The sequence below is a fragment of the Mustela lutreola genome, chromosome 16 (assembly GCF_030435805.1).
Source record: "Mustela lutreola isolate mMusLut2 chromosome 16, mMusLut2.pri, whole genome shotgun sequence".
Lineage (NCBI taxonomy): Eukaryota > Metazoa > Chordata > Mammalia > Carnivora > Mustelidae > Mustela > Mustela lutreola.
The window spans coordinates 17,220,623-17,234,485 of NC_081305.1; the positions used below are offsets into that span (position 1 = coordinate 17,220,623).

Consider the following 13,863-nt stretch of genomic DNA (forward strand, 5'->3'; position numbering starts at 1 on the left):
ATCTTCTCATCTATAACATCTCTAGCTGGGTTCCCAGAGCTGAAAACCCAAGAGTTAAGAGCAGAAGGGTGAAAGGACACTTCGAGCTCTGCAGAACAACACTTGCAGATATAGAGATACCACCTCCCACTCCAACATGTGCCAACTGCAGAGCAGAAATCTGCTCAGATTCTAACTCAGGAAACTTTGTAACTTAGAAACTTCCCAAAGCTGAAAACCAGAGAATGGTAGCTAGTAAGTAAAAACAATCACATTTATACAAACTACTCTAAGACCAAAGTTAGTTTCCCCAATTAGAACGCATTGCATTTGCTAAGACACAGTGTAGGGTTTTCACTCAAGTACTCTGTGCTTTCTGATACCAGACCAGTAACAGCCTTGCAAACTGGGCTAAGGGCATATCTAACCATTGAGCATGGACAGAAACCACTATTACTCCTTTACACGCGCGCGCGCACACACGCACACACACACACACACACACACACACGCCACACTTAGGCTAAGGGCATGATCATCCAGAGCATCTCACCTGGAAACCTGGACCTTATCCTTGTCTCATTTTTCCTTTATGCCCTGGAATCACCAAGAGCCTCAAAAAACATCTCCTACATATAGACCCTCCCTTTCATTCTCAAATTCTGCTCAAAAACCTCCCCTGCCAATGATACCATTAAGCCAGGCAGTAACCTTCTAGATGCATGCTGATGTGGTAGTCACCAGAAACATGTCACAACTGAGCACCTGTAATGTGGCTAATTCAAACTCGGCTGTGTGGCAAGTATAAGTTACACACTGGGTTTCAAAGCAGCACCAAAGTAAAGAAATAAATAAACTATCTCGTTAGTAACTTTAAAATACTGATTCATTTAGAAATATTTCAGATATATTGGGTTAAATAATATGTATTACCAAAATTAATTTCACCCATCTCTTTCTACATTGTACCACTAGAAAATTTAAAATTATGTAGGTAGTTTCCGTTGTTTTGGACCGTCCTAGATCTCCACCTCACCCTGTGGATATACTTAGCACCCGCCTCAGTGCAAGGAGCCCAGGAAATGACTTAAAGGCTGGCAGAACAGACTCTCCACAGAGAAATGTAGAGAAGAGGCCACAACGAAGAGAGTAGGAAGGGTGAAGCCTGGTGAGGAGCCAAACTGATCTGTGGGACTGTTTGCAGGAGGGCAGAACAACGTGGGCACAGAGAAAGAAAAGAAGCAGATCCCCACCCCGGGCACCCCAGGCACCCCAGGCACATGGGACTGCACTGGCAAGATGAATCCCTGTAACATTCAGCTTTCAAAATCAGAGGGGCCTAACTTTGAACGTTCTTATAATAAGTGGGGCTTAACACATGGGAATTTAATAAAGTTTTTTTTTTTTATGATTTTATTTATTTCAGAGAAAGAGCAGGGAGTAGAGCAAAAGACAGCATGAGCTGGGGGAGGGGTGGAGGAGATGGAGAAATGGACTCCCTGCTGATCAGGGAGCCAGCTGCTCAGCTCAATCTCGGGACCCTGAGACCATCACCTGAGCAGGAGGCAGACACCCAACTGACTGAGCTACCTGGTACCCCATGCAACTTAGAAAAAAAAAAATCACTGGGTTCAGCTCTCAAAGAGCCAGACAGGGTGATAAGAAATTGAGTCCCGGCCTTTATAGAGACAGCCCAAGGTGCCTGGGTGGTTCAGTGGGTTAAGCCTCTGCCTTCAACTCAGGTCATGATTTCAGGGTCCTGGGATCAAGTCCCGCATCGGGCTCTCTGCTTGGCAGGGAGCCTGCTTCCTCCTCTCTCCCTGCCTGCCTCTCTGCTTACTTGTGATCTCTGTCAAATAAATAGATAAAAATCTAAAAAAAAAAAAAAAAAAAAAAAAAAGGCACAACAAACAGCCCCAGAAAAATAATACCACGGAAGGTGCAATTTGAAAAAGACCTGGGATACAGGATAAGAGATTTATTTCCTAATCTCAGACCACCTGCTGGAGGGGCAGGAATCTCTGGGAGACTTCTCTAAGAACAAAAGAGCTGGCAGGTGCCATTTCCCTCCCCCACGCCCCACCCTGAATACATGGGCACCTTTGGGAACCCCTGCAGTGTGAGCACTCTCCACCCAGCTTGCTCACAGGACACCCAGCCCCAGTGCTCTTCTGTGGACTCACCCTACATCCCATCCTAAGCAGGAGCTTTCCCAGGAGGCTGCAGGTCCTGCCCCACACCAGACCATTAAGGGCCTTACAGGCACCGTGTGCCCCAACCTTCGCGTTCTTTTGCAGACCTGCCCCCTCCAATATACCCTTAGCCAGAGTTCGTCCAAAGCAGTGCCACAAGCCTGGCAGTAAGCCAAAAAAAAAAAAATTAGTATATGTACAAAAAAAAAAACAGTCAAGGGAGTCACAAAATGAAAGGCTATAAACTGTGACACCATATACCTAAAATGTTGGCGGGGAGAAGAGTAAAGAATGGGTTCAAACTCTGAAGACCATCAACTTAATACGGACTGCTATATGCGCAGGATTCTATATACAAACCTAACGGTAACCACAAACCAAAAACCAGTAACAGACATGCCAAAAAAAAAAGAAGAAGAAGAAAAGAGAGAGAGAGTGGAATCCAAGTATATCACTAAGGAAAGCCAGGAGAGAGAGGAAAGAGCAAAAGAAGGCAAAGAACTACAAAACCACCCATAAAACAAGTAACAAAAAGGCAGTAAGTACACACCTACCAATAATTACTCTGAACACAAATGGACAAAACACTCCAGTCAAAAGACACAGGGTGACAGAATGGAGAAAAAAATAAGACCCATCTAGGGACGCCTGGGTGGCTCAGTTGGTTAAGCGGCTGCCTTTGGCTCAGGTCATGATCCTAGCGTCCTGGGATTGAGTCCCACATCGGGCTCCTTGCTCGGCAGGGAGCCTGCTTCTCCCTCTGCCTCTGCCTGCCACTCTGTCTGTCTGTGCTAGCATGCTCAATTTCTCTCTCTCTCTCTCTGACAAATAAATAAATAAAATATTAAAAAAAAAAAATAAGACCCATCTATATCTTGCCTAAGAGAGACTCACGCCAGACCTAAAGACATGCAGGTTTAAAGTGGAAAGATAGGCAAGCATTTATTATGCAAATGGAAGTGAAAAGAAATCTGGAGTAGCATTACTTATATTGAACAAAACAGACTTTAAAACAAAGACTTTAGGGATGCTTGGGTGGCTCAGTCGGTTGAGAGTCTGACTTTGGCTCAAGTCTTGATCCTGGGCTCTTGGAATGGAGTCTGGCATCTGGTTCCCTGCTCAGCCGGGAGTCTGCTTTTCCCTCTCCCTCTGTCATTCCCCTTGCTTGCGCTCACTTTCTCTCTGTCAAATAAGTAAATAAAAATCTTTTAAAAACATGAAAAACAGGAGCGCCTGGGTGGCTCAGTGGGTTAAAGCCTCTGCCTTCGGCTCAGTTCATGTTCCCAAGGTCCTGGGATCAAGCCCCGCATCAGGCTCTCTGCTCAGCAGGGAACCTGCTTCCCCCTTTCTCTCTGCCTGCCACTCCGCCTACTTGTGATCTCTCTCTCTGTGTCAAATAAATAAAATCTGAAAAAAAGAACATGAAAAACAAAACAAAACAAAAACTGTAACAAGAGACAAAGAAGGGCACTATATAATCATAAAGGAGATAATGCAACAAGATATAACAATCGTAAATATTCATGCACCCAACATGGGAGCCACCAAAATACAAAAAGCAGCTCATAAAAAACATAAAGAAAGTCTTCAAGAGTAATACAATAATAGCAGAGGACTTTAACACTCCACTTAAATCAATGGATAGATCATCCAAACAGAAAATCAAGTAGGAAACAATGGCTTCAAATGACACATTGGACCAGATGGAGCCAACAGATACATTCAGAACATTCCATCCTAAAACAGCAGAATACACTTTCTTTTCAAGTGCACATGGAACATTCTCCAGAACAGTTCATATGACAGGCCACAAAGCAAGTCTGAAGAAATTCAAAAAGAATGAAGGCATACCATGCATCTTTTTCAACCACAATGCTATGAAACCCCAAGAAAAAAATCTGGAAGAAACACAAACATGTGGAGGTTAAATAACATGCTACTAAACGGTGAATGGGTCAACCAAGAAATCAAAGAGGAAATAAAAAAATAGATGGAGACAAATGAAAACACAGCAGTCCAAAATCTTTGGGATACAGCAAAAGTGGTTCTAAAGGGACTTTATAGGGATGCAGCCTTACAGCTTTCTCTCCAAATCTGCCCCCTTTGCTCACCAATTTTGGACTCCTTGCCCTTACTACAGCATTCTCTTTTGTACATCTTATCTGACCACCATGTACTTTCTTCCCTCAGCATTATAGGAAAAATTCCTACTCCCCTTTCTAGAACCAGTCCAATGGTCTCTTCCCTTCTGAAGCTTTTCCAGATCCCTCATCTCCCTGCCTCCCCCTTCATCATTTGGTCCATATCTCCATTTCAGAATAGTAGCTGTTTGGTGTTTTGATTGTTTTTTAAGTATATATGCTTTTTTTTTTTAAAGATTTTATTTATTTATTTTTTTAAAGTAATCTTTCTCTCTAACTTGGGCTTGAACTCATAACCCTAAAATCAAGACATGAATGTTCTACCGACTGAACCAGCCAGGCGTCCCTAGAACTGTAGCTTTTTGGTCATGTTTTATTCCTTCAACATCTTCTCAAACTCTTTTTTCAAAAATTAAGCACAGTGGAATTGTCCAGAATCAGCAGAGCAACTTAGAAAACTTGCCATGCATGGAGGGCCTTGACAAACAACTTTTAAAAACTCCTCAGGTAATTCATTATAAAAGAGCAACAGGTAACATTCAGTGAACACTCACCACAGGCCAGGCACCGAGCTCAGTCATTTATGTACACCCTCTCACTAAATTTCCTCAATGAAGCCCTACTGACGTCACAAAGGAAGCACGCATCTTCGCCCGACTACTTATGAAATGTGACCCTAGTTAAGAACCACTGCCTGGCATAGAGAAGGTATTCCAAAAATGTCTGCTGAATGAATGAATATAGAGTCTGGATCACTCTTTTTGTTTTTTTAAGATTTTATTTGACAGAGGCAAAGAGCATAAGCAGGGAGAGCGGCAGGCAGAGGGAGAGGGAGAATCAGGCTCCCCAAAGAGAAGGGAGCCCAATGAGGGCTCCATCCCAGGACTCTAGGATCCTGTCCTGGGCCAAAGGCAGATGCCCAACTGACTAAGCCACCTAGGCACCCATTCTGGGTCATTCCTACTGAAGGAAAATGAGGAATCATTTTCAGAATCATAAATAACAAACAAACAAACAAATAAATAAATAAATAATATTTTTGTTAAATAAAAAGCAGGGGCAAACACAAAAATGATGATGTTGAGAGCCAAATTCAAAAGCTGGTTCCTCTTAAGTACCAGATAAACAGAAAAACCTCTGGCCTATCTTGTATATTAAAGAAACAACTGGGGGCTCCTGGGTGGCTCAGTGGATTAAGCCTCTGCCTTCCACTCCGGTCATGATCTTGGGGTCCTGGGATCAAGACCTGCATCGGGATCAAGACCTGCATCGAGCCTGCTTCCCCCACCCGCCCCCGCCTCCCTCTCTGCCTAGTTGTGGTCTTTGTCAAATAAATAAACAAAATCTTTAAAATAAAAAGAAAAGAAAAGAAAAAGAAAAACAACTTGGGTCCCTGGCTGGCCTAGTCAGTGTAGTGTGTGGCTCTTGATCTCGGGGTTCTGAGATGGAGCCCCACAATGGGTGTAGAGATTACTTAAAAATAAAAATCTTAAAAAAAAAAAAAAAAGAAACAACAAAACAAATGACTTTAAAGGGAATAAACAAACCAGTAAAATACACACCAGGTGTTAAGAAATGTGAAAAATCTTAATGAAATGGGTAATTTTAAAATCTTAAATCACTAATGTTGATGCAAAAAAGTAAAAACCTTAATAATTGAGGATGAAATCAACTGTTCCCATATCATCCCAAGCAGAGCAGGGACTCTGCTTCTCCTTCTCCCTCTGCTACACAACCCTCCTTCATGCTCTGTCTCAAACGAATGAATAAAATCTGAAAAACAAAAGTGTTTAAAAAAAAAACCCAGAAGTTGGGGCTCAGTCAGTTAAGTGTCTGCCTTCAGCTCAGGTCATGATCCCAGGGTCTTGGGATAGAGCCCCACACTGGGCTCTCTGCTCAGCAGGAAGCCTGCTTCTCCCTCTTCCTCTCCCCCTGCTTGTGTTTCCTCTCTTGCTGTCTCTCTCTCTGTGTGCCAAATAAATAAATAAATAATCCTAAAAAAAAAAAAAGAAGAAAACTCATCACAACAAATAAAGAGGTACTAAACAAAGATCACAAATGACTTTTTTGAACTAAAAAAATCTGTATTATATATATGCTCACATGCTTTGATTAGATAGATAGATAAATATTTAAAGATTTTATTCATTTGTTTGAGAGAGAGCAGAGGGAGGGGTAGCGGGGAGAGAGAGAGAGCGAGAATCTTGACCAGACTCTGAGCTCCGTGGAGCCCAACACATGAGGCTCGATCTCATGACCCTGAGATCGTGACCTGAGTCAAAATCAAGAGTCAGATGCTTAAACAACTGAGCCACCCAGGTACCCCTGATAAGATATACAAGACATAGAAAAGAGAGGGAAAAAATAAAATATTTTTTTTTAGTAAAAAGTTATCTTCTCTATCTTAATTTTTAAATTAAAACAATTTTTAAAAATCTTCTCTATTTTTTTTCAGCACTTTAAAAAAATTTTTTTTAGCATAACAGTATTCATTATTTAAAATATTTTTTGAAATAGGTCTTAGAAGAACAGGTTTTGACATCCCAACATTGTCTTAAAGACAAAATTTCTTGGGGAGCCTTGGTGGCTCAACTGGTTAAGTGTCTGACTGTTGATTTCAGCTCAGGCCCCAATCTCAGGGTTATGAGAGGCAGCCCTACGTCAGGCTCTATGCTCAGCGTGGAATCTGCTTGAGATTCTCTCTCTCCCTCTGCCCCTCTCCTGCTCACAATCTTTCTCTAAATAAATAAAATCTTAAAAAAAAAAATTTAAAAAAAGGACAAAGAGTGGCTGCATGGCTCCGTTGGTTAAGCATCTGTCTTCGGCTCAGGTCATGATCTCAGGGTCCTGGTATCAAGCCCCCACGTGGGGCTTCCTGCTCAGCAATAGGCCTCTTTCTCCCACTACCTCAGCTGTCCCCTTTGCTTGTGCTCTCTCACTCTCTCTCTTGTTCTCTCAAAAAAATCTTTAAAAAAACTAAAAATAAAAATTTTAAAAAGGACGAAATTCCTTAAAAGAGTTCAGTGAAAGTTATACTGTTTCGCACAATTATTTTATCAGAAAATTAGGGTCACTGTTACCAGAAAAACATAGTTTTTGCTAGTTTAGTAGAAAATACACAAAGTACAGAATTACTGCTGGGGTTAAGTGGTTAGGAATGCTTGCTACTTTGACACCCGCTTACAGAGCGTGTACTTTGGAGAAAGATGAAAGCAGACAAACGGCCCTGCCCTAAAGGAGCTAGCTGAAAGCTTAGTACAGACACGGATGGGTAAACACACAACTCCTTAGGACATAAAAACAGCACTAGGACTGCTGTGCACAGGTGCTGTGTGAACTCACAAAAGGGGAAAGTGTGTCTGGGCTGAGGCCTGAAGCCCGGCTCCAGGCAGCTCAGGAGGAGGCTAAGAAAGGGGACCTCTGGACATAGGGAGCTTGAACATTCCCTGACCTCGTTCAGCAAGTGGCTTGGCGGCCCCTGGAGGTCCAGGAGCATCCTGTCTGAGTCCGCGTGACCCGAGACAGCTTTGGCTGAGCCTGTGCATCCCGATGAGCCTAACCATGGAGCTCTTGGGATCTGGAGTCCATGGAGACCAGGTCCTGGTCCCTTTCTACTTCCTCCCCTTCAAGGTAAACCTGAAATCCATATGCAACTTTTTTCTTCTAAAACTTTCCCCATTTCTTACTGTTCTGGTGGTTTCACCTTTTTTTATTCCTAACTAAAAACATAGTGCATATAATGAAGAGAAAGATACCTAATGTTTACACACAGCTACTAAGGATCCTATAGATCCTAAGGATTTTCAGTGAAAATCCATTTTGCTGTTCCCGCTGCTGTTCCCCTCCATTTTGGAGTCCCTTCAGATGTTTGCTTGCCAAATGCCGGAGGAAGGTCCCACCCCTCAAACACCTCTTCAGGAGAGCTCTGACTTTGAAACTCTTGCTCCAAATTTCGTCATTCACGGCAATATTTAAAACGAAGAAAAAGTCATCTTAGTTTCCTGCTCAACAACAGTGACTCAAGCTACACCAACCACCCGCAACTCCCTGAACACATGACGCACACATCCTGCTGTTTGGGGCACTCTTTGCCAGCCCTGTGCCCCACGGACTCCCTTGTCTCCTGCCAGTCCACCCAGAGGCCCCCATCTCAGTAAGCATAAGGCTTACCTTTACCTCGTTATTTAAGCTGCACCCTGATCACAATCTACCCCCACCATCTCCCTTACTTTTCTCTACCTTCTTCTCCCCTCTGGTACAGTCAGCTTCTAGGATATTATAAAAGTTACTTACTGCATTTTTCTGTCTCCTCCTTCTAGGACGTAAGCCCCCCAAAATCAGAGATTACAAACGTTGTTCACTAATATAGCCCAACCACTTAGAAAAGTGTCTTAGCACATCACAGGGGTTCAACGGCTATCAGCTGAATGAATAGATAAATGAATGAATGAATGGGTTACCCCAGCAGCAAAGAAAAACGTCCGAACTCCCTTCTATTCTCGTTTCCCCACTGCCGGTGGCCCATACCCACTGTCACACGCGACAACAGTTTCACGATCACGCCCTTCATCTTCTTGCCTCCCAACGTCCCTGACGCACCAAGTCCATCAGCTCTATCTCCACCCCCTTCATTTTCACTTGCTGGACTCTGCTCCTATGCAGAAGTGGCATCTCCGCTGACTGTTTCCCACAGGCAGAATTTCCACTCTCCTCTCTGTACGCACAGCAGCCTCTGGACCTCAGAAATATCACTGTCCTGTGCTATATACTTCTGCAGGAGGAGGAGAAGTACCTCCAAGAGAAGCAGTCACATGACTTGATTACTCATCTCTTGCATTCCCTGGAGGGCCAAGCTCAGAGAAAAGGAACCTCGACAAAGGGAAATTTCTGACCAAAAAACCCCCTTTGTGGATTCAGATGTTGTCTTTCCACCAGGGTCATTACCTGCAGCCTGGATTAGGTAATCCAAGGGGACTGTCAGGCCATCCCAAGAGAATATAACTGAACTAGAGTACTTGGGCAACAAAGTTTTGAAAGTGTAGTTTAAAGCAGTCCCTAACAGTCACTGCTCAGAACACAAATCCACTTTCACCATTAAAAAGGCAACCCCTGGGGCGCCTGGGTGGCTCAGTCATTAAGCGCCTGCCCTCAACACAGGTCATGATGCCAGGGTCCTGGGATGGAGACCTGCATCTGGCTCCCTGCTCAGCGGGAAGCCTGCTTCTCCCTCTCCCACTGCCCCTGCTTGTGTTCCCTCGCTGTGTCTGCCAAATAAATAAATGAAATCTTAAAAAAAAAAAAAAAAAAAAAAAAAAAAAGGCAACCCCTGGGGCACCAGAGTGGCTCAGTCAGTTAAGCATCTGCCTGCAGCTCACAGCTTGATACCAGGGTCCTCAGATGGAGCCCCGCCCCAAATCAGGCTCCCTGCTCAGCCACTCCCCCTACTTGTATGCATTCTATCAAATAAATAAAATCTTAAAAAATAAATAAAGAAAAGAAAGAAGAAAAAAAGGCAACCCCTAATGAAAGGATCATCACGCCCATGAGATGTTAAGTGTGTTAAGCAGTCCTAATTCCCACAGCCTGCTGAGGAAGCACTTTATATGGAACTGCACTGATGTCCAGTGATTTATTTGCTCTGGTTCATGTCAAACCAAACAACTATCTTGTTCTAGAATTGTTACTTGTTTTACTCCTTAAGGCTCACCTTTATAAAACAAAAACACACAACAAGAAGTAAAATATATAAAGGCATTATATGTTTAATTTACTATAAACTGTTTTATTTATTTTTTTAAAGATTTATTTATTTTAGAGAAAGAGCGCACATGCACGCGAACGGGAAGGGGGCAGAGGGAAAGGAAGAGACAGAATCTCAGTCTTTCTGCTGAGCATAGAGTCTGACCTCATGGCCCTGATTGAGATCATAACCTGAGCTGAAATCAAAAGTCCCATGCTTAAACACCTAAGCCACACAGGTGCCGCTAATTTACCATAAACTTTTTATATGATATTACTAATCAGTATTTTTATCTGGATTACGTAATCTCTATACCCAACGTGGGGCTCAGACTCACATTCCGGAGTTCAAGAGTCACATTCTCAATCAACTGTGCCAGGCAGGCGCCCCTGGATTGATTCTGATGGTCTCACACACTTAGCAACTGGAGTTTGTGATTTTTCCTTAATTCTAAAGAGTATGTGGATTAAAATACCATCTGAACCTTGTTATATTTTCACACATACTCTAGGTAAATCAGTGAATAACCTCAGAGTTGTGATGCTTCTAGAAAATGCCTCCTCTCTCACAAGAATACATGAGTTAAAACAGCTTCATATTAACGAAGCTGCAGGCTGGACATGTGGGGGTATACACTATTATATCTTTGTTAAGGTAAAAAACAAGAAAAGTTATGGGACAGGTCCTTCCTGTTCCGTGTGTTTTCTTTTTCCCTCCTGGCCCACCTCCAGCCTCTTTCAAGGCAAATCCTGGCCAAGCTTCTTCGGCTCCTACCGTCTTTTTATGGCCCCTGGGTCAGAGGCTGGGGCTGCTCTCTCCTTCCCTAACAGTTAACTTCCTCCTCTATAGCTTTCTCTACTGTCACCCTACCCTCTCCATTCCCTGACATAGTTCAAGGAACTGGACTGGCACTCAGGACCCTCAACAGTGACACATTCACTCTTAACTCTTCCCGCAGAACCGCACCGCCCGGGTTGCCCCTCCCCACAGTGCGGCCCCCGTTTTGGGACGCCCACTCTCCTCAGCTCTGGATATCCTGGGTTTCGCAGGGCTGGGAGGCTCTGAGGGAATGACCAAGCTAGGAAAGGCTGTTTCCCAGGCGCAAAACAATGACTGCTCTAAACGCGCCCCGGGGGGCCTGGCTGGCAGGGACGCCCTGGGGAAGTTAGGAACCCGCTGCTCACCTGGGGCGCGGCCGTCGGAGGCCTCGGGGCCATTCCTGCCTCGCTGGGGCCGGCTCCCAGACTGGGGCTGGGAAGAGAGGACAGGGCCCACTCACCCGGCTGCAACCGCCGACCCCTCCCGGCCGCGCCGGGCCCGCCTCCGTCCCTCAGCCACTTCTCCCGGGGAGGCTTGGGAAGCTACGCGGACTGCGCCTAGGCCTGTCGTTTCCCGGATACCAAATTAAAGGCTCTCGGCATCCTGGACACTGTCCTCTGGCCACGCCCAGTCCCACCCGCAGGATGGTGGGCGCGGCCGGGCGGATACAAGCCAAACCGTGGGAGGTGCCGCCTTGACCCGCGCACTCGGAATTACCGCCTCCTGCGGACTCCGGATTTCGCGACGTCGGGCCCACCCGGGGCTGGGGCCAGCTCCTCCTGCAGCCGCTGCAGGTTCAGTCCTCTCCAATTCTGATGTGCGGAGGGACGGCCCAAAGCGGCTTTAGCCGCACAGGGGCCGGACAATGGCCGCAGCGGCGGGGCAGAGCCGGAAGTGCGCCTGCGCACGCGGAGCCTCAGTCCCGCAACTCCGAGGCGGTGGAGAACTACACTTCCCAGAGGCCCCCGCGTGTGGGTCCCGCTTGGGAGGTCGCTGCGCCACACCCAGGGAGCTGCGGTGGGGTGCGTGGTGTGTCTTGGATTCTCGTACGTTCATTTATTCCAGTAATAGTCACGGAACACCTCTTCTGTGCTAGGGGCATGTTGCTAGGGGCCGGTTTCAGCGGCAAATGGGAAAGGAAAGACCCTACATTCGGGGAGCTAGTGTGCACTGCTGTGGACGAGGCCAACAATAAAAACGTAAACCTATTAGCAAGATATGTTTTACGTACTGACTTCAGCTATAGGAATAGGACAGTGAAGGGTGATGAAGTGATCATCACAAGATGCTATTTCCGTTGCCTCTCCTATGCCACGTTCACCTGTGGGTCACTACTGAGTGTTTGGACACTGATTCCCCAGACCACGCCTACTACAACTAAGAAACTCGAGTCACTTATTACTTCAAGTGAATAAGAGAATCTTTTCCTGCTGTCCCAGAATTGGTAATCGGGACTCAGCTGAGAATTTAGATCTTTCACATTCTAAAGAAAGACAAAGCACTCTCAGGTATTACAAAACGGGAGCCGAGTGCTGAATTTGCCCTGTTGCTACTAACTGTTGCCCCGACACCACCCCTCTTTCGCAGGCTCTATAAGGAAACTAGAATGGTGAATGAAAAGATTACCTCAGAATGGCAAGTCCTCCACTGGGGGGGGGGGGAGTTGCAGGGTTCTACCACCACTCCCAAAGATGAATGTGAGAAAGAAAACTCTCAAACACTGAAAACACCCAGGGAAAAAGGCGGGGGGGTGTTACATAATTATCCCCAATGCCTTCCAGAGAAAGGGAAAGGGAATTAGAGAACAGGCTGTGTGTAAGGAGAGCAGCCTGAATTCTCATTGTGTAGTAAGTGGAAACGCAGGAAAACCGCTGCGCTTTAGCTCCCAGTGGGTGAAGAGTACAGCTCACAACATTATGAGGCTGTGGAATTAACGGGGTGTGAGAATGAACTGAGAAAGTTGAAAGAGGCTGAAGCCAAGCCTGATCTCCCAAGTCAGGTTATCAGTGGGTTTCCTCTAAGGAACTCACAGATGCACTTACGTTTCTGCTGGTGCGGCTAAGCAACTTTAATGCGGATGGAATAGGTTTTAAAACCTTTAAAAATACACTGATGCGGGGACCTGTGTGGCTCAGTAGGTTAAGCCGCTGCCTTCGGCTCGGGGTCCTGGGATCGAGTCCCGCATCGGGCTCTCTGCTCGGCGGGGAGCCTGCTTCCTCCTCTCTCTCTCTCTCTCTCTGCCTGCCTCTCTGCCTACTTGTGATCTCTCTCTGTCAAATAAATAAATAAAATCTTTAGAAAATAAAATAAAATACACTGATGCACTGGAAAATTGGTAAGGAATAAACAGAGGACAAAAACGAGGCAAAAATGACAACCTAACAGTGGTAGGTGGAGCCCTGAAAGCCAGCTTTCACCTGGAAGACTTTTGCCAAATGAGGTAAAGTTGCGTTTTGTTTTTCATGGCCCCCTTCTTTCCGCTCAGGGAATGCATTCTGGCCCCCCGACGGCACTGAGAGGGGGGCAGCAGTCTCCCCTCCGAAGTAGTGCCCTACCTGGCCGTCTCTGCTGCTGAAGGTCAGGTATCCTGGTCCGCCCATGTCGTCTGGCCACAGGGCGAAGACAGCTGAGAGGCCAGTTTCTCCGAGGCCAGTCCACATCTGGGGGTTGATGGCTACGCCGCGGGCGTGGGGCTAACCAGCCTCGCAGCCAATCAAGAGCCACATTCTTCTCCGTGCCCTCCTGTCTCCATATCAACTACTGAGAAGTGCCTCTGCTGAGAAACGGATAATGCACTATTTAGCGGGATTTTGTCTTAGCTAGGGCAGAGGCGAAAAGACCTGTCGTTAATGCCAAATGCCTTCCATTTATCTGCTCGATCTTTTCTTAAAAAAATATTTATTTGAGAGAGAGACAGAATGCGAGAAAGAGGGAGGAAAAGAGGGGTGAGGGCCAGAGGGAGAAGCAGATTCCCTGCTAAGCAGGGAGCCTA

At 45.7% G+C, this 13,863-nt stretch overlaps 1 protein-coding gene across 9 annotated transcripts in view; it reads right to left on the reverse strand.

The window, feature by feature from the left end:
• Window positions 1-13,863, reverse strand: part of ZFP90 (ZFP90 zinc finger protein) — a 97,671-nt gene that overhangs the window by 11,528 nt on the left and 72,280 nt on the right. The window contains exons 1-3 of one of the 9 annotated variants that reach the window (XM_059151615.1): window positions 11,589-11,792; window positions 11,237-11,303; window positions 3,178-3,353 (exon numbers count right to left, since the gene is read on the reverse strand). The exons of 1 other annotated variant lie outside the window; for it this stretch is intronic. Coding sequence is in view for 3 of the 8 variants with exons in the window: in XM_059151622.1 (XP_059007605.1) it covers window positions 11,237-11,269 (33 nt within the window). In the remaining 5 variants the exon portion in view is untranslated. 7 more of the 9 variants (XM_059151622.1, XM_059151613.1, XM_059151614.1 and 4 more) reach the window with 7 other exon arrangements.